Raw genomic sequence first — 22,613 nt, forward strand, 5'->3', positions numbered from 1 at the left:
ACTGAACTCAAAAATTCAGACCCCACAACAACAATTCAGAGTCTAATTCAGTTCACTGGGCATGTTTCCTAAGTATTTAACCAGTCATATCATCTGTGCAGCTTATTATAATTAATAACTTCCCTCTTACAAGGGAGATGACATCATCATCAAGGTCATGTGAACTGATGAACAATACATGCAATGAAAATCACTTTTAAATAGGCGTAGAGCGTGTAGTTCAACCAAAATAAAAATTAATGAGAAAAATAAATAAAAAAATAAGTTTTTTAGTATCAGTACTACGTTAAACTACTATAATGTTGAATATAATGTATAATAATGCATTGTGTCCAGATAATGATAAAATACTGTATGTTACCAGTTTAATATATCTAGTCAGTGACAGAGTGCAAGCATATTCATCAAAAATAATTGTGTATTTTCATCTTCAGAATGATGAATATTGTTCTTCTGGTGTCTCTATTGTCTTGTGCTTTGGGTTTCCAAGACTATTTATTTACACACACACAATGTAACACCAAATTTAGCATATATTTTTTGGAGTATCGCAATAATATCGTATCGTGATATGTATGCAATCGTATCGCTACACCAGTACTTATATATCTCCCTCTCTATAATATAATATAAACATTTATCAAGCATGCACATTTGAACCCATGACCTTGACGATACTATCGCCATGCTAAAAATCAGATCCCGGCGAAATATTATGAGTCACTGTAACAAAGACGTCAGCGCTCCTCAGCCAATGGTGTGAGTCGAGGCGGGAACACACTCGTGCTGTTAATGAGTCAGTCTGATTGCAGGAATGAAGATGTAAACAGTGTGTGTGTGTGTGTGTGTGTGTGTGTGGAGCTGAAGCGGGACTGTAAATGGCTTTTCTTCATTCTGCCTCATGCGTCTATTATTAGCACAGACCCGAGGAGCAGAAGCGTGTCTTTAGTTGTTCTGTGAGGAAGGGAATCCAGTGACTGTTAATGGACTGGCTGTATAGAGAGGGTTGTGTGTGTCATTCGGTCAGTGTTGTGTGTGTTTATGCTTTATTACAGACTGTAATCTCACTCTGATGGAAAGAGAGGATTCCTTGTGGCGTGTTTGTGTCTATGAACCATGTCTAATCTCGCCTCATGAACAATTCACTGTATAAAGCACTCCTCGGGGTATAAATAGCCCGTGTGTGTGTGTGTGTGTGTGTGTGTGTTTTCAAAGGGTTAGTGAAGATTCTGTCATCATTTTCTCACACTCATGATAAATAATCATATTTTGTATATATAAATACACATGCATGTATATATTTAACAAATATTTGCTTGTATATACTGTACATATATTTGTATATCATTTTTAAAAATATTCATAAATATATACATGCATAGAATTATTTTGTATATATAAATACACATGCATGTATATATTTACAGATATTTGCATGTATATACTGTACATATATTTATGCAAAATGTATGTTTTATATATAAATAACACATGTTTCATAAATATATACATGCATGTGTGTGTGTTTTTATATATACTAAATAATTATACACAGTACACACACATGCATGCATATATTTATGAATGTTTTAAATAAATTATATATAATGTAGAGGATTTACATGCAAATATTTGTTAAATACATGCATGTGTACAGTATTTATATATACAAGATAATGATACACAGTACACACACATGCATGTATATATTTATGAATAATTTAAATACATTATATATAAATATATGCACAGTAATATAAATGGAAATATTTGTTAAATACATGCATGTGTGTTTATACAAAATAATTATACACACACACACACACATGCATGTATATACTTTATATATAAATAACACTTTTTTCGTAAAATATATACATGCATGTGTGTGTATTTACATATAAAAATAATTATACACAGTACACACGCATGTATGTATTTATGAATAATTTAAATACATCATATATAAGTATATGCACAGTAATATACATGCAAATATTTTGTATTTATATATACAAAATAATTATACACAGTACACACACATACATGTATATATTTATGAATATTTTAAATACATTATATATAAATATATGTACAGTATTTACATGCAAATATTTGTTAAATATATACATGCATGTGTATTTACATATACAAAATAATTATACCCAGTACAGACACATACATGTATATATTTATGAATATTTTAAATACATTATATATAAATATATGTACAGTATATACATGCAAATATTTGTTAAATACATGCATGTGTATTTATATATATATAAAATAAGTATACACATTACACACGCATATAATATGTAAACACAAACTTTTATTTTGGATGTGATTAATCGTTGCCCAGCCCAACCCTCACGACTGATTTTCTGATGTGATTGCAGTGTTTTGTGCAGAGGGAACATTCTGCCGAACGTCTCCTTTTGAAAAAGCAAGCCAAACGAGTGCGAGTAAATGATGACAGAATATTAATCTTTTGGGTGAACTTTAAGTTATGAGCTGCAGCTTTTCGAGATGCTAATTACAGCATTAATCCTCTTTAAGCAGATATGCTCATATCTTTGGCTTATGGTAGTTGATGTGCTGTGACTTTATCTAAAACATTTTTAACTGCATTTTGACGATTCTAGTAATAATTACACATGCTCGTTTCTGACCTCATTTTAATTGAAATATTTGTACTTTTAATTCATTTGTCACACTGCAGAACCATTTAAAATGAGCAAGTGGAGATTGTTAAAAATGGAGGAAACTTCAAAGAAATTATAGATGGATATTGGTTCAAAATTACATTAGAAACTACATCTGTTGTTTTCTGATTAATTCCATCAAAATGAAGTGAGTTTATGCTTAAAACAAGAATAAAATAAAATTAATTCAAAGTAAAACAAGAGGATAACATTGACTGATATTTATTTCTCAGGTGTCTTATGACATTCAAGTAAATGCATCTTGATTTAAAACAAAAATACAGAAACAATTATGATTTTTAAAGTTCTTTCCTGGCATGATTGTGTTTTTCATATAATATTGCAAGAGAAGAAAAATACAAAATTACAATAACAAATTTAGAAAAATGCTGGGTTATTTCAACCCAAATTTGGGTCAAATATGCACAAACCCAAATGTTGGGTTAAAAATGTAATTTAAAAAGTGAAAGTTGAAGTTAAAATGACATTTTTAACCCAACATTTGGGATGCTCCATATTTTACCTAATTTTGGGTTACACCAACCCAGCATTGTTTAGAGTGTAGTATACAAACAAGTTAAAATAAGATATAATTAATATATTTATTTATATACTAAAGGAGTAGTTGACTTTTAAAAAAAACTTTTGCCGATAATTTACTCGCCCCCATGTCACCCAAGATGTCCACGTCTTTCTTTCTTCAGTCGAAAAGAAATTAATGTTTTTGATGAAAACATTCCAGGATTTTCTCCATATAATGGACTTCAATGGGGTCCAAACGGTTCAAGGTCCAAATAAGAGTTTCAGTGCAGCTTCAAATGGCTTTAAACGACACCAGACGATGAATAAGGGTCTTGTCAAACTTGTGCATCAAAATGAACAAATCTTTTCCCGAGTCAACTCGTTCATTTCGTTCGTTGAATGAACCAAATGACTCGGAAAAAGATTCGTTCATTTTGAGAGACAGGGAGAGTCATGAATGCGCATCACAGAACAGAGCAAGGCGAGCATTTGTGCTTATAAAACTTAAACTTTGTTATTTTTAAAAAAATGAGCGATGGTTTCGCTTGATAAGACCCTTATTCATCGTCTGGAATCGTTTAAAGCCCTTTGAAGCTGCGCTGAAACTCTCATTTGGACCTTGAACCGTTTGGTCCCCATTGAAGTCCATTATATGGAGAAAATCCTGGAATGTTTTCATCAAAAACCCTTAATTTCTTTTCGACTGAAGAAAGAAAGACATGAGTAAATTACCAGCAAAAGTTTTTTTTTAAAGTGAACTAATATATAATTACAAAATAACCAAATATATAATTACTATATCCATATTGCAAAGAATATCGTATTGACTGGAAAACCCGTTTTATCATTGCATTATTTTTACGCTTCTGTGAAAAATGATTCAGAAATGCTATATATATATAATTTGTACGCTGATTAAAGTCCATGTGTGTTATTTGTGTTATACTGTATTATTTGTGCAGTCGGATGACATGTTGAGGCCTGTATAAGACGGGCCGGTTGTGCTTTTCAATGGCAGCGCATTAACCGGTTGAGATTTACCAAGAATTGATGTCACACCTGCGAGAGCTGTAAGAGTTTCTTCCGGCTGCGGGAAAAATGACTCACTCTCCCACCCGTGTCTGATAGTCCATATGCAACTTACAGCCGATGAAGAACGCACAGGGAAAGATGCATCGTGACTCTAGAAACACCGCAGATCACTGATTAGCATTTAATACGGTAGACAGACGCTCGTGACCCGCTCCACCTACTCAACACTCGTCTGTGTGTGTGTGGAAATCTGGCCTTGTGGTGTTTTATCGTCCTCCAGGGAGCCGTAGTTCCCAGCGGAGAGGTGAAAACTCAAGTGATGCCGTTAACACACTCAAGCTGCCAAAATCCCACCGTTAAACGCCTTTTAAAGTCGGCGAGATGCCATTTATAAAAGCATGTATTGCAGCGAGTGGTTATAGTCTAAAAAATGCTGGGTTGTTTTAAGCCAACTTTGGGTCAAATATGGACAAACCCAAATGTTGGGTTAAAAATGTCATTTAAACATTTAACCCAATGGCTGAGTTTCAGTGGTGGAGGAAGTACTGAAGTAAAAGTACAAATAACCAGATAAATATTTACTTTAGTAAAAGTAGAAGTAACACAATGACAACCATACTTAAGTGAAAAGTACCTGATTTTAAATGTACTTTAAGTATTAAAAGTAAAAGTACTTGCATAACAATTGATTCTCTTAATGTCTATTTTCTAATGATTAATAAAACAGTTAATTTTTATTAATTTATCAAGACTGGTTTTAGCAAACCAGTCTTGTGACCACTAAGTGTTTTCTGTTTTTTGTTGTTGATTCTGCTTGTAATTTTTTATTTAGTTTTTTTTTTTGTTTTTTTTTTTTGTTGTTGTTATTTTGTTTGTTGTAATCTTTGTATTTTTTGTTATTTGTCTAGGGACTACGGATGTAAATTAGCCCTGTGGCTATAATCCGGCATGTTTACGTCTGTTTTGTTGTCTCAATTCAGAAGTTCATTAATGTGCATTGTCCCTATCAAATAAATAAACCTAATTCTAACTCATTGAACCTAATACTCCTATAATGATGTTCAAAATGATTGAAAAAGAATATTGTCACCATTTCTGAAACAAGCTTGTAATTTGGCAATATAAACCATGTTTATCCTTACTATATGTTAATAACTATGTTTGGCAGTAAACACGATTAATTTATGGTGTAATTCTGAACCTCTTGGCTTGCCATAATCCTAACCAAACGTATTACACACGGTGTGTTTCCTATGCACGGAAAAACAAATTTTCGCGTATAAATTGCACGATAAACACACTGCGTGCGAGACGCATTTAGTTGATGTATCTATGGCAACCAAACGTCAAACGTGCAACGAACGGACGGTCAGATTACGTTTTGGCAGAGGAAAAACTGATCAGAAAATGTAATGAAAATGTAACAGAAGTTGTAGAAATGTAGTGGAGTAGAAAGTAGAATAATTGCTGCAAAATGTAACGAAGTAAAAGTAAAAAGTATGCACTATTTATTCTACTTAAATAAAGTAAAGATACGTGAAAAATGTACTTAAGTAAAGTAACAAAGTATTTGTACTTCGTTACATTCCACCACTGCTGAGTTTGACCATATTTGACCCAAAGATGGGTTAAAACAACCCAGCATTTTTCAGAGTGCACGATTTCAGTGAAAGCATTGCAGAAGTGACGTTTAATGCATTTAAATATGATCTTTTTGAGTGTGACCGATATGAACATGCATCACTGATATGTGACTGAAAGCCTCCGCACACACACACCATCCAGATGTTTCTGTTCCCGGGGAGCGTGAGGAGGAGCTGTGACAGCCCAATCTGTCCGTGAGAAAACTCCCGACACGGATGTCTTTATTCCGGAATATAATTATGGTTCACGTGATCGTGATCGTGCCTCAGGCAGGGAATTCAACTAAGTGAAAAGCTGTTTTTTTTCTCAGCTTCCTTCGGTCTGCTCACCTGAGCGCTCAATGAAATCAGCGGCATATTGTGCTTCAGAATAACGTGCATTGATGAATCCTTCATTATAAGACCAGGAGCATGCTCTTTTCACATGTTCATCTGTAATGATGCTGTCTGAGCATGAAAAACATCCAGTTATTCTCTATATCAGTGTTTCTAAATGCCGACTGCAAAATGACGCCGCTTCCATTAGCCGATGTTATGTGACTAAAACGGCGTTTTTGGATTGTGGCGATGGATGTTGGTATAGGTTTACGTATATCTCGGCTGCCACTCTAGACATTATGTTTAATGGAAGGTGACGTGTGTGTGTGCTTTGCAAGCTTAAAGGGTTAGTTCACCCAAATGAAAGTTCTGTCAGTATTTACTCGTTCCAACCCCGTAAGACCTTCGTTCATCTTCGCAACACAAATTAAGATATTTAAGATATTAAGATCGCTCCTGCATACAGTCCATAGGCTTTTTGAGGGCCTCGAAAAGTCATTAAAGACATCGTTAAAATAGTCCAAGTGACTACAGGGGCTCAATCTTAACTTTATCAAACGACGAGAACACTTTTTCTGCGCAAAAAACAAAAATAACGACTTTATTTCAACTATTGGTTTATTTCTCCCTCTGCGCGAGTCAGGTTACTAGTTTAATAGCATAAGCTTCTGTTATTGTACGTCACACGCATCACATGACCAGCGTCGGCCAATAGCGAGCCTACGTGTGACGTACCTTTACGCTATCACACTACGCTAATTAGACTACAGGCCCATGGAGAAGGAAGTGAATAGTTGAAATAAACTCATTATTTTTGTTGTTTTTGTGCACAAAAGTGTTCTCGTCGTTTGATAAAGTTAAGATTGAGCCGCTGTAGTCACTTGGACTATTTTAACGATGTCTTTAATGACTTTTCGATGGCAGCAAGAGTCATTCCCTCAAGAAGCCTATGGACTGTATGCAGGAGCGATCTTAATATCTTAAATATCTTAATTTGTGTTGCGAAGATAAACGGCGTTTGAACGAGTAAATACTGACAGAATTTTTCATTTTTGGGTGAACTAACCCTTAATAATAGCAAGGAAAGCCCCTTATGCTTGAGAGCGGCTCATATGAGGAGTTTCTGCTTCAAGCTCTTGATAAATCGTGGCATTTCTTTGTTGTTTAGAAGCTGTTTATCTATATATGCGAGTTTTTGGTGAAATTAATGTGTTTCTATTGGACGTATTTTCATTCGCAATTTGAAGGGGAATGTAAACGCGGCTAACTCCCTGAAACGCCTCCATTGTAGTCTCGAGTTTCTCCCGGGAACGAACACGTCACAATATTCTTCATTATAATAATTAATGCGCTGAATAAAGGGGCGGGGCCTGGTTGAGTTAGTTAGTAGTGTGTTATTGAAAGGGGTGGGACATTTCCCAAACACACTCGAAGCGCTCGACCAATCAGAGCACACTGATCCAGCCGACCAATCAGAGCACAGTGTGCTTTCAGAAGGTAAACTGTTCTAGTAGAGCCTGAAACATCAAGAGTTTGAGCATTATATGGCGTTTTTAAGAGTCAAAGTTGATTATATTTCTAGATCCTTGAATGTTTAAGGCTGGAAAGAGTTGTTGTCAGTGAAGTATTTCAGTCTTTTAGTGTTATTTTGCTGAACAGAGACGAATGAACACACTGAGCTTGATCCATCTTTTATTTGTGTGAGAATAATGATTAAAAGACGGCTTATAGGCGTCCTCTGAGCGCCGGTTCATTTGTCATCCTGAGATTATATGACAAAACCATTCAAGTCTCCATGAATGACCTGCCAAAAATATGTCCTTTGTTAGATTCTTGAGTATAAAATATGAAATTACTTTCCTATCTTTTCAGATTGAGATTGAGAGTGATAATAGGGCTGTGATGAAGCTAATAAAATTAATACTTTGTAATATTTTTTGACTTTAAGGTTTAATGCTAATACAGTTAAATAGTGTAAAAATGTGTGTATATATATTATATATACATTTTATAGTATCATATTCTCTAGTGCTGTTCAAAAGTTTGGGATTTTTTTTAATTTATTTTTTTTTCCCGTTCACCAAGGCTGCGTTCATTTTATGAAAATGCAGTAAAATTTGTGAGATATTATTACAAATTAAAACAGCTGTTTTCTATGTGAATATATAGTAAAGTGTAATTTATTCCTGTGATTTTCAGCATCATTACTCCAGTCTTCAGTGTCACATGATCCTTCAGAAATCACTCTAATGTGAGGATCTGATGCTCAAGAAACATTTATGATTATTATCAGTGTTGCAAACAGTTCATATTTTTGTGAAAATCATATTTTCAAGCATTTATTGGAAAAAATGATCTTTTATAACGTGTCTTCAGTGCCACTTTGGATCAACTGAGTGCATCTTTGACGATTTATTTTAACGATGGTGAATAATAGATGAACTCACGGATATTAGATGAATCAATTTTGACACGTTTTATTGATGTTTGGGTGTCAGCACTGCTGTAGATCTGTAAATCTCTCGGGATGATTGAGTCTCGTCTTCAGACGTCGCTGGTTCTCGGAGTCGAGTCTAGCCTAGCGTCGCGGACAGCATTCATCACACGCCAAGGTTAAACTCAACCGCGGTTTAGAAACCATGAGCAGCGTCATCATGCCAATGTGATATTTCATATTTCTGCCCAGAGGAAGGAACGATCATAAATGAGATCTCCTAGAATCAACTTTTTAAGTTAAAACAATTAAATATATCCCAGATGGGGCAGAAAAATGAACTTATTTTTAAGGTAAAACAAGTTTTAAGCATGATCTCGCTTATTTGTAGTACATTTGCTTATGTGATTTTTCTGCTTGAGTAAATGTACCTTGATTTAAAGCAGTAGTTCACTTTAAAAAAAAACTTTTGCTGATAATTTACTCACCCCCATGTCATCCAAGATGTCCATGTCTTTCTTTCTTCAGTCGAAAAGAAATTAAGGTTTTGATGAAAACATTCCAGGATTTTTCTCCAGATAATGGACTTCAATGGGGACCAAACGGTTCAAGGTCCAAAAGACAGTTTCAGTGCAAACCGCAAACTGTTCAAAGGGCTTTAAATGATTCCAGACGATGAATAAGGGTCTTATCAAGCGAAACGAGCGGCCATTTAAAAAATAAATAACAAAGTTTAAGTTTTGTTAGCACAAATGCTCGCCTTGCTCAGGAGAGTCACGAACGCGCATCACAGAACAGAGCAAGTCGAGCATTTGTGCTTATAAAACTTAAACTTTGTTATTTAATTTTTAAATGAGCGATCGTTTCGCAAGATAAGACCCTTATTCATCGTCTGGTGTCGTTTAAAGCCCTTTGAAGCTGCACTGAAACTCTCATTTGGACCTTGAACCGTTTGGTCCCCATTGAAGTCCATTATATGGAGAAAATCCTGGAATGTTTTCATCAAAAACCTTAATTTCTTTTCGACTGAAGAAAGAAAGACATGGACATCTTGGATGACATGGGGGTGAGTAAATTATCAGCAAAAGTTATTTTTAAAGTGAACTACTCATTTAAGTATGTTTAGATGTTTGCAGTGTGAGATAGTAGATGCAACTGTGATGATTAACGTCACGTTTTCTTGTGTATAATGATGATTAGATGAATCTCCTCCAGACTGTGTGTGACTAAAGTTTCGTGTTTGTGGCTCACGGCACCTGTGCATTAGTCAGCTCTGACATCTCACGGATACACGTGACCATCTGAATCCATAAACAGGAACGATGTACTGTAAAACCATCAGGGGTCGAGCGCAATCGAGTCACGGGTAGATCTGATGTGCGACGCGAGCGTATTTCTGAAATTCACCTTTCCGTGGGTCTGTGATGCTGTAAACTCCTGCAAACCTTCATAAATCATTTCATTTACAGGCCCGGTAATCCCGCACGATAATAACCCCATCATCGCTTCGCATCTCTCTGTTTCCCAGGATAAGAAGAGATGCTAGTGTTTTTGCCATCTGGAGCTTTGAAAAATGCCTTTTCTTACGCGCTTAGAGGCTCACTGCAAAACAAAACACTGAACAAATGTGTGTTTTTCTCTTGTTTTCCAGTGGAGAAATATCTAAACATCCTTAAAACAAGATGCATTTATTAGAGAAGCAAAAATGTGTCAAATATCAAGACTTTTATTTTTATTTTTCTGCATGTTTATGCAGTTTACCAATGAGATGAGAAAAAAAAAATCAAGTAAAATAAAATTTAAAATGTATAGTTACTGTATATTCTCTAACAGCAAGAAATAAGCAATTATTTTACACAATGTTGCTTTTATTTTTAAGGGTTTTTACTGGGAATATATTGGTAAAGACATAAATGGTGGTTAAAAATGCGTAGCTACATCTATTGCGTAGATGCATTTCAAGAATCAAATTTCCATTGGCAAAATTATAAATGAAAAAATATGTTAAATGCATTTATTTTACATAACATCTGTATTTTCGATTAGGAATAATTTTCGCATTATTCCTAAAGTTGTTTGGCGTCTCCTACAACATGTTTACAGTCATCCAAGGTCAAAAACACTTTGACTTTCACGCTTCAGTCTCTCTAAGCTCCGCCTCTCTGAGAGCTGCTCTGCTGTGATTGGCTCATTATCATATCTGAATCTCAGTGATACGAACAGTAACGATGGCGTGGGTTTCACCGTATCAATCTCAGAAAAGCCGAACTCTTCCAGTCTCAGATACACTAGTGTTTGAGGGCGGAGCTAAGAGACGCTGATCAGCCAATCAACACCACAGGCTGGCATTATGCTAATGAGTTACATCGTTATGTAGGTTTGTAACAAGAAGTGAAACTGGAATTAGTGAAAACTCATTGTAGAATCAATTCTTTCTTTTTGGAGACAATAACCTGAACTTTGATTTTTAAAGCTTGATTTTTAGTAAAAGATTTTGATAAAGACAGAATGATGATCTTAAAGTAGAAGCTTTTATTCTACATACTGTAACCATTTTTCCATGCTATATTTTCTACCAAAGAGACTGTGATTTGGAGATGACTGATGTGTGAAAAGGAGACTCGCCGTTTCCTTGAGCATTTAAAGATGACAGTGAATTATCCTGCAGAACGCTGTGCTGCATATATTCCTTTATGTGCAAATGTTTTTCTCTTCTCATCTGTCATTTATAAGATAGTGTTAAACGGATTGAGCATCAGTTTAATATACACATTCCTGTACACTGGAAAAAAAGCACTATTTTTGGTAACAGTAAGTAAGGTATTAACATTAGTTAAATGAGTAGTTCACTTTTTAAAAACTTTTGCTGATAATTTACTCGCCCCCGTGTCATCCAAGATGTCCATGTCTTTCTTTCTTCAGTCGAAAAGAAATTAAGGTTTTTGATGAAAACATTCCAGGATTTTCTCCATATAATGGACTTCAATGGGGTCCAAACGGTTCAAGGTCCAAATGAGAGTTTCAATGCAGCTTCAAAGGGCTTTAAATGAGTCCAGATGATGAATAAGGGTCTTATCAAGCGAAACGATCGCTCATTTAATAAATAAATAACAAAGTTTAAGTTTTATAAGCACAAACGCTCGCCTTGCTCTTTTCTGTGATGCACATTCGTGACTCTCCTGTTCATGAAAATGAACAAATCTTTTTTCGAGTCATGACTCGATGGGTCCTAGATAAAACCCTTATTCATCATCTGATGTCGTTTAAAGCCCTTTGAAGCTGCACTGAAACTCTCATTTGGACCTCGAACCATTTGGACCCCATTGAAGTCCATTATATGGAGAAAAATCCTTAATTTCTTTTCGACTGAAGAAAGAAAGACATGGACATCTTGGACGACATGGGGGTGAGTTAATTATAACTACTTTAACTATATCGTTAACTACATGTCCCGCACATTGTTAGTTAATGCATTTACCACTGATAACTAATGGGACCTTATTGTAAAGTGCCACAAAATTATGGCAAGTAACACATTCAGTTAAAGTAGAAAAACTATCATTTTCATAGTGTATGTGTAGAAATATTAAACAACCCGTCCTGTAAACGTGAATGCTGTATGCTGTTATTCTTTATAATTTCTCTTTTTTGTGGGTCATGTACAAATATTAGAAGAAATGATGGCCAAATGTGAACAATCCCTTCATAGTTTACCCGGATGTACTTTTATAGGTCAAATGGTACAAAAGCTGTCACTGGGGCTGTACCTTTTCAAAAGGTAAACCTTTTCTCCATTTTAGGTGCTAATATGTACATTTTTGGTAGTAATAAGTTCATTTTAAGTGTTAATATGTACATTTTGGTGATAATAAGTACATTTTAGGTAATAATATGTACATTTTAGGTGATAATATGTACATGTTAAGTGTTAATATGTACATTTCAGGAGCTAATATGTCAATTTTAGGTGCTAATGTACCACTAAGGTACCAATATGCAGCCTTTGAGTACAGAAGTTTACCTTTTGAAAATGTACAGCCCCAGTGACTGTAAATTGTGATGTAAAATGAAGCGTCCAAGCGTCCATTAACCTGTTATTCTCTCTTTTACACTAACCCAAAACTGTTTTCCACTCATCTGTGAATTTTTGTGGCTTGTTTCTTCATGATTTGCATTTGGCTCATACTTCTTTTGTGTTCTCCAACTGATCCGACGCTTTGGTTTTCTCTCGCACATCCCTCTTCTCCCTGTTTTCCTTCACACTTTCCCTCCAGCTGGGTTTGTGAAGTCTCCGATGTCGGAGATCAAGCTCACGGGAGACGCGTTTGAGCTGTACTGTGACGTGGTCGGGAGCCCGGTGCCGGAGATCCAGTGGTGGTATGCCGATATTAACAGGGCCGACTCCTTCAAGCAGCTCTGGGACGGGGCCCGCAAGCGCCGGGTGTCCATCAACACGGCCTACGGGGCCAACGGCGTGAGCGTTCTGGCCATCTCTCGCCTCACGCTGGAGGACGCCGGGATCTACGAGTGCCGGGCCAGCAACGACCCGCGACGCAACGACCTGCGCCAGAACCCGGCCATCAGCTGGATCCGAACGCAAGCCACCATATCCGTGTTGCAGAGTGAGTTATGTGTGTACTGTAGTGGATAGAGATGCTGAAACACAGCACCATCACTCCACTAGTCTAGGGCTGGGCGCTGTGATTGTGCTCTCCTGTTTATCCACCTTATTTTGCTCAACACAAGTAAGATATAGAGGATATGCATTGATGGAGAACGCCTCCTCAGCCGGACTGAGTGGCAAAAGAAAATAAACGCATGGCTGGATTTTAATTGGAGAAACTGCGAAAACCAACGATCAGTTTAAACTAAAGCTTGGACTCGATATAGTGTTCCTGTCAACTTACCAGAGATCCTGTGATTCATGGATATTGACATTTATATGAGCCTGATTTTGACACTGGGGAAAAATTTGCCTGTGAACGCTTTATATAAATACAATATAGGTGTAAATCCATGTGATCACTTATATTAAAGGAGTAGTTGACTTTTTTTTTTTTAAAAACACACTTTTGCTGATAATTGACTCACCCCCATGTCATCCAAGATGTCCATGTCTTTCTTTCTTCAGTCGGAAAGAAATTAAGGTTTTTGATGAAAACATTCCAGGATTTTCTCCATATAATGGACTTCAATGGGGTCCAAACGGTTCAAGGTCCAAATGAGAGTTTCAGTGCAGCTTCAAAGGGCTTTAAACGACACCAGACGATGAATAAGGGTCTTATCAAGCGAAACGATCAAAAGTCATTTGGTTGATTCAAAGAACGAAATTCAACGACTTCAACGGCTCGAAAAAAGATTCGTTCATTTTGATGAACCAGTTCGAACAGGAGAGTCACGGACGTGCATCACAGAACAGAGCAAGGCGAGCATTTGAGCTTATAAAACTTAAACTTTGTTATTTATTTATTAAATGAGCGATCGTTTCGCTTGATAAGACCCTTATTCATCGTCTGGAGTCGTTTAAAGCCCTTTGAACAGTTTGCACTGAAACTCTCATTTGGACCTTGAACCGTTTGGACCCCATTGAAGTCCATTATATGGAGAAAATTCTGGAATGTTTTCATCAAAAACCTTAATTTCATTTCGACTGAAGAAAGACAGACATGGGCATCTTGGATGACACGGGGGTGAGTAAATTATCAGCAAAAGTGTTTTTTTTTTAAGTGAACTACTCCTTTAATGTTATATATATCATCATATCGTCCAGCTAGTTTTTGTCAGTGTTTATATAAAAAAAGTCCAATTATCCAGAATATACGATGGTAAATATTTTAACTGATGAGTCGTCAATACAATATAAAACAATACAATATATAATGTATGATTTTACACCATAATTCAGCATATTGACACAGCCTCTATGGGTGAATAACTAGAATAACAAGTGCAGTAATGCTCAAACTGTTAATGATCGGGATAACAAAAGTCCAGTTTGCAATATCAAGCAACATAATGGACTTAACTGGAAGCCTTGTACATTCAAGATGCATATCCGGCTCTTACGTTAGAAATAAGGTGGATGCCTTTGGTGTAATGTTTCCTTCACTCTGCTAACGTTTGATTTGGTTTGATTTTAATGGGAGTGATTTCGTGTTACAGCAACTATATTGATTTATTTATTTATTTGACAGGGACAATGCAAACAAACATAGTGTCAAGATCAAGCATGTCACTGAAGTGTTGCATATAAAGTTTATAGCTATAGCTAATTTTCAACTCCAGAGCAACATTTTCAACTATATGAATCCAGAGCATGTTTAATTATCAAGGGTTCGCATCTTTCAGAGCTGAATTGCTTGACCATGCTTTTTAAAATCTGATTCAATTCCTGAATTTGTATTGAGGTGGCACACTGAAAGTTGAATTAGAATTTTTGTCAACTTTCTGTGTTTTAAAAAAAAAAAAAAAAGCAAAAAAGTTTTAGAAAATCAGACAAAAATACAAGACGGTGGACTGAACCGCTTTAGTGAGGAAAGAACTACAATCCCATGAAGCATTGCGAACAGTATAATCAAATTAAAAATGATGTAGAATTATAAAAACTACCCATTTAGATTTTGTGAGAGCAAAGCAAGATCGGCTCATCACGTCATTCACAGTGCTTCATGGAAATGGGCAGGCCTAAAGAGGTGCACAGCATCATGGGTAATGTAGTTTTTCACCAGAAATTTCACTGTGAAACATGATTCTTTTAAAAAATAAGCGGAAATAATGCAGGCTGACGGCTTCAATGCAATCAAATAGCATCGATTAACATGCTCGTGTTTAAATGTTTAAAGTTTATTGTTAAAGATAAAATTTCCTAATATAGAAAATGAATGCACTCAAATCAAATCCTGGTGTTCGTTGGCAGTTCAGATCAAATTCACACTCAAAAACTAAAGTGAGTCACTTCTTTTATTTTCATTTCGGCTGTTTTATGATACGCACGTTCACTCATATTTATAGTGCAATTTCTGTTTTATAAAATTGACTTATTTTGTTGTAATGAATGTTATCTGATATTTTGGTTTGTGTTCTTCATATAAAAAGAGGAAAGAATCAAATGACATGAAGCACCTTTGATTTACAAAGTATTAAAATCACCGGATCATCCCAAGATAGTCATGTAATACATAAAACATGTTTGGAGAGAAAAATATCGGTTGCACTTTATTTTAAGGTGTCATTGTTACAGTGCAATTAAATATTTAAAGGGATAGTTCACTTTGAAATTAATTTTTGGTATGTTTTATCTTACCTCAAGGGCATCCAAGATGTAGGTGTCTTTGTTTCCGCAGTATTTTCAATTTTGATATTTTTAGGTCAAACGTTTGTGTCTATCAGTCATATAATGGAGGTCTATGGTCACCACCTCAAAGAGCATGCACAGAGAAGTCCAAATTAAACATGATTTAATGACTCGTAAATGTAAGTACACATTGATGGCCTAAGACACGAAACGAGCGGTTTGAGTGAGAAAACGAACAGTATTTATATAGTTTTTACCTCTTGTAACCACAGCCACGTCCAACTGATCTGAGCTCACGGGTGCTAAAAAGGTAAAAAACGATATAAATACTGTTTGTTTTCTCACACAAACCGCTCGTTTCGTGTCTTAGGCCATCAATGTGTACTTACATTTACGAGTCATTAAATCATGTTTAATCTGGACTTCTCTGTGCATGCTCTTTAAGACCATAGACCTCCATTATATGACTGACAGACACAAACGGTTTGACCTAAAAATATCAAAATTGAAAATACTGTGGAAACAAAGACACCTACATCTTGAATGCCCTTGAGGTAAGATAAAACATATCAAAAATTAATTTCAAAGTGAACTATCCCTTTAAGTACGGAGTAATATTACGCAACCATATGGATTTGGTTGAGGGTTAGTTGCATGTAATTATGCATCATTTACCGTTATTACTATAGTAAGTAGGACACTAAAATAAAGTATTACCTAAATATCTATAACAAAACTGTGGTCATACCGCCCAGCCCTACTACAGCAATTTCTGTTTTATAAAATTGACTTTTTGTTTTTATGAATGTTATCTGATATTTTGGTTTGTGTTCTTCATATAAAAAGAGGAAAGAATCAAGTGCACCTTTGATGAATCCCAAAATAGTCATTATCACATGATTATGTAATGCATATTTGGAGTGGAAAATATGCCGCCCATCCCAAACAAAAAAAATAAAACAAACCCCGAGTTATTTTCTGAATCGGGACATTGTTGTATTGATTCCTTCTGGTTTGACCCTGGTGTGTCCGATTGTCCCCCTTTCCTTCTGGCAGACTTTGAGGATTGACTGAATTCAATAGTGTCTCTTCCTAATGCCCTTGAGCTTCTTGATGTGGATGACCACAAACCCAGACAAATCCCTCGCTCTCTGTCTGCCTCTCCTCCTCCTTCATCATCGCTTCCCGTTTCTGCTTAACATTTGATTTCAGTTCTTTATTTTGATTTCATTTAGTTAGTTTTGTGTTGCACCTGCGTGTGTAGTTTTTTTTCCTTCAGAGTGCGTGTTGAAGTCATGCCTGTGTATTTTTGTCCTTGGAAAAGAGTGGATGGGACCCGGAAGAAGACACAAGGGGTCATTTCAGTTACACGCCAATTCCTTATCTTAATACCTTGAGGAAAACAAAACAAAAAAAAAATCAGGAGATTATCTGGGTGCGCCATCTGTTATTAAACTGACCTTGTGCCTTCTTTACGTTTACTGTTGTCCTGTGATTCAGTAATGACATTATATCCAGATCCAAGATCAAGACAAATGCGAAACATGCTTCATATTCTGTCATTACTGAGAGTCGGTGTTTTCATATGATATACATGTGATCCGGCATCATCACATGCATATAACAGGCTATACATGCTGAAGCGCGGCGGATGAGAGTGTATAGTTTGTCAGATTAGCGATGGGATGGTCTTGTCGAGCTTTATAGGTTTGTGTGTGTTAATATATAATATTTTCACCCTCAAAACTTGAAAAATCGATTTCTTGTTGCTTTGGCTGAGGACTGTGAGCAGGAAATTAAATCCACTGATTGACCATTAAACTCTTTCCTCTTAGCAGGCGTCCTCCAGATGACCTTCGACAGGATCTCCACACTGATATTACTGTGTGTGTGTGTGTGTGTGTGAGCAGTAACGTTTCCCTCGGATAAAGCAAACTGCAGGAGAAGGTGTGAGGAATGCTAATTGGGGACGATATCTCGAGGTTTTACTGTACAAGCCAATCGCCGGGTGATTATTTTCCTTCTGGTTGCTACGCGAGAGCCGCTCGAAACACACATGCTCAACTCAACACTTTCTCGTCTGATCAAAGCCTGTACATTTACATGAAAAAGTTTGAGCATAAAAAGCCTAAAGCCTGTAGTCTCAGACTTTTGCCACAGTTATTAACATCATAAATATTTCGCAATGCATGTGCATTTATAACACTATACTTTGCGTTTATTTTTTTTTTATTTTTTTGCGGCATTAAATTAGAAGAAACTAGTTACCGGTGTTGTGCTTCTACTACGAGTAACGGCAGATTTGACACCTGTTTATTTTATGCATGACAGACACATTTGCATATTAATAAGCATATTATGCAATAATGCATATTAATATGCATCACATTATTAATAGGGCCAGATTTACTGTAGTGATATTTGTTATTTTAGCCTGTAGTCCCAGACAAAACCTGCAGACTTGTGCCACAGTTATTAGCACTGTAAATATATATATATATTAGGGCTGTCAAACGATTAATCGCGATTAATCGCATCCAAAACAAAAGTTTGTGTTTAAATAATATATGTGGGTGCACTGTGTATAATTATTTTGTGTATATATAAATACACACACATGCATGTATATTTAAGAAAAAAATATTATTTATATATAAAATATTTAAATTTATATATATAATATAAATTATATACAAATCTATATACATGAAAATATTCCTTAAATATATACAAGCATGTGTGTGTATTTATATACATATAAAATAATTATACACAGTGCACCCACATATATTATGTAAACACAAACTTTTATTTTGGATGCGATTAATCGCGATTAATCGTTTGACAGCCCTAATATATATATATTTATATATATATATATATATATATATATATAAAACCATCGTTTGGCATTTTTTACTAAAGATTTACTAAAGACACGCAATGAAAATGAACCCTAAAAAGTCGTGGACAGGGTTATATTTGCAGTTGACTTTAGTGCATATGCATTTGTAGGAGTTTCCCTTTAAGACACAAAATTTATATATATATACTGTATATATATATATATATATATATATATATATATATATATATATATATATATATATATATAAAACCATCGTTTGGCATTTTTTACTAAAGATTTACTGAAGACACGCAATGAAAAATGAACCCTAAAAAGTCGTGGACAGGGTTAAATTTGTGGCTGACCTTAGTGCATATGCATTTGTAGGAGTTTCCCTTTAAGACAAAATTTATGGGAATAAATTGCGTTGGTCATTATGGAAAAGATCTGCGTCTGTGTTCATTCATTTGCGCGTCGTCAGTAGATCATCGCAGAACTTTACACTCACATCTGCACTTTTATGTGATTATAACCCTTGTGCTAATTTGCAATGTTTAGTAAATCTGGCCCTAAATGTATTAGTTTATACTAAAACTCCAAATGATCCAAATGAATGGAGATTTTCTATGCTAATGGGGATTTTCAAATGCATAAATCTCAAACTTAGGCCTAAATATTTTTCAGTGTTTTGTTTATAGCTAAAAGCATCATCCGTATAGCCAAAATATTTCATGACTGAGGATGTATGGGACTTGACGGCTATAAAATAAAAGCATCAATTTAAGCCACTGATATCTGCCAAGAGACAATAATCTAAACAGAAACTATCACAGTGTTTAGACACGTGATGATCCATGTTTAACTGGGTTTAATGGAAACACAAGATGATTTTGCTGTAAAAGTGCTCTTGTGTTGAACTGATGAGTTCAGTTTCATTCTTGATTTTCTGCGGCTGTAAATGGAGTGTCTATTTTCTAAGTTTTGTTTATCTCAAAGAAATGTTATGCCATTTTTGTCCCATTTCAGACATATATTTAGGCCAGTATGGAGGTGTAGATGCTCTTAAAAGGATTGGTTCACCCAAAAATGAGAATTCATGTCGTTTGAAACCTGAATGACTTGACTTTGGCTTCTGGCTGAGTTGTGTGGACTTTTATGATGTTTTTGTCCTGTTTTGGAGCTTAAGAGTCATTGGTCACAATCTTTTTTTTTTGTGTTTCACTGAAGAAAGAAAGTCATACAGGTTTTAAACGACAGTAAAATTTTGACCGAATCTTTATCTTTGAGTGAACGGTCCCTTTAAACTTCAAATGTTAAACCTAATTTACCAGATTTATTAACATTATTTGTTCCCCACCAGGAAGGTCTCAAGGAAACACGAACGTCCACTAAGTTTGTAATGTTTTCTTCTCTAACGGTCCAGAACTCTGTCTTCGTTTCAGAGCCACGAATCAATGCTTCCGATCAGGAGATTTTGCAGCCTAAAAGCGGGCAGGAATTACCCATCATCCTTCAGTGTAACCTCACGAACTCGCACAGCACACACCAGGAAAGCTTCTGGATGAAGAACGGACAGGAGATCGCCAACACGAAGACCGAGCACAAACACACACTGTTCAAGTGAGATTTCAATGGAAAATGTGCTTTTTGCTTTTGGGTTTACCGACAGAGTGTGTCTCTGCATCTGTGGCATGCGGTCAATTACCACAGATTAATCATTTCATCCCTCAGATTATACAAAACTACAGGAAACATGCTTAAATTTATAGATTAAGGATTTCCAGTAGTTTAGCATTAAAATATAAAATCTACTGCACTGATTAGTGCCTCAAATACATATGTCTGACAGGTGGATGAATCTCATGGAAATGTGCCGTACTTCACCCAAAATCAAATAGAAAACAAACATATTAAAGTAATTAAAATATATTAGGGCTGTGAAATGATTAATCGCAATTAATCGCATCCAAAATAAAAGTTTGTGTTTACATAATGCATGTGTGTATGTAGTGTGTAATTATTTTGTATATATAAATACACACATATGCATGTATACATGTAAAAATGTGTTCCTAATATATAAAATATTTATATTTATGTATAATATTAATTTTGTATAAATATATATAAAGTATATACATGCAAATATTTCTTAAATATATACATGCATGTGTGTGTATTTATATATACAAAATAATTTTACACACCACACACATATATTATGTAAACACAAACTTTTATTTTGGATATGATTAATCGCGATTAATCGGTTCACAGCCCTAATAAATAAATATATATATATATCATATAGTTTATTCATGTATAGTATTATGTATAATATATTAAAACATTTTAAATATATATATATATATATTTAATAAATTACATTAATATAAATGCTTTTTAAATAAATTGTTCTTAAAGCATTAAATATATATCCATGTATATATATATACAGTAGTCAGTCAGTATCTTTCATCGGCTATACATGAAATATAATTTAAATGTAAAATATAATTATTATATAAAATATATAATTTTGTTTTCCATTTCATTCTGGGGTGAAATATGACATATTTTCATGGGAATTATCACATTCATTTCTTCATTGTGTTTTTTTTTCCCCCTTTTTTTGAAAGGGATAGTTCACCCAAAAATGTAAACTCTGACAGTAACTACTCTCCCTCGTGTTGTTCAACCCCGTAAGACTTTCGTTCATCTTCGGGACACAAATGAAGATATTTGTGATTAAATCTGAGAGCTGGATCACTCCTCCATAGGCTTCTAATGAAACTTGCCAGCCCAGAAAGTTATTAAAGACATCGTTAAAATAGTCCGACTCAACCTTAAATTTATCAAGCGACGAAAATACATTTTGTGTGCAAAAACAAAACAAAAATAACTACTTTATTCAGCTATTCATTTTTTTTGTGTGAACCTCGAGTGAGTTCACGTAGTGTAACAGCGCTAGATCAGATTTAATCAAAAATATGTTCATTTGTGTCCCGAAGATGAACAAAAGATGGAACAACATGAGGGAGAGTAATTACTATCCCTTTAATGATTCTATTCAAGCTAAATATTAATTTATGTTGATATAAAAGTGATATAATTAGTAAATTTCTCTCTTTTGACTTCGGGGTGAAACGTCACCTGTCAGATTCTCTCAGGTTTCTCTCATGCGCCCGTGGAGTCTGTAATCTCCGAGTATTTCAGGGCAGCATCTCAGGATACTCCTGACAATCAGGACAAAATGTCTTTAGCAACACGACGTCTCCTCAGAGCGAGTGATGTGGCGAAAGGCGATCTGCTGTCAGACTCATGTCACGAGCTCAGTAGAGTCGCTTCACTCCTGAGTCGCCGGAAGCTCTAGCGCTAGCTCTGACAAAACACATCTCCACCTGAAAACATCCTCATAACAGAGTTCTCTCTGGTGATTAATAATGCAATATATCTCCATGATTAATAACGGCGCGCATGGAAATGCTTTCATGTCATTCCAAACCCTGTATGCTGTTATTTTCTGTTGCAATTTTATATAGTGACAGGGTATAATGAAGTGGAAAAAAGAGGTTTATTTCAAGTCATTAGCTTGTTGTGATAAAAACATTTTGCCTGAAATCTTTCTCCATTCTCTAACCCAGGATCAGTGGCGTTTTCTAAATGTTGCACCCTTTTTTAATATGAATGCACGTAAGATTTCAGAGCTTCTGGAAGATTGTCTGTGAGTAAAAGATTAAATGTTCTGATGCATGATGCAAAGGCAAGGTCGTGGGTTCGACTCCCAGGGAATGCAATGCATGAACTGATCTGA

The 22,613-nt window shown here is 35.3% G+C and overlaps 1 protein-coding gene across 2 annotated transcripts in view; it reads left to right on the top strand.

The window, feature by feature from the left end:
* Window positions 1–22,613, top strand: part of nptnb (neuroplastin b) — a 51,314-nt gene that overhangs the window by 8,993 nt on the left and 19,708 nt on the right. Inside the window, exons 3-4 of one of the 2 annotated variants that reach the window (XM_039683786.2) lie at window positions 12,932–13,279; window positions 20,242–20,419. In XM_039683786.2, the coding sequence (XP_039539720.1) occupies window positions 12,932–13,279; window positions 20,242–20,419 (526 nt within the window). The remainder of the gene's footprint in view (window positions 1–12,931; window positions 13,280–20,241; window positions 20,420–22,613) is intronic. The other variant, XM_039683788.2, reaches the window with a different exon arrangement.

This window comes from Pimephales promelas, chromosome 10 (genome assembly GCF_988280905.1).
Source record: "Pimephales promelas chromosome 10, fPimPro1.hap1.1, whole genome shotgun sequence".
Classification (NCBI taxonomy): Eukaryota; Metazoa; Chordata; class Actinopteri; order Cypriniformes; family Leuciscidae; genus Pimephales; species Pimephales promelas.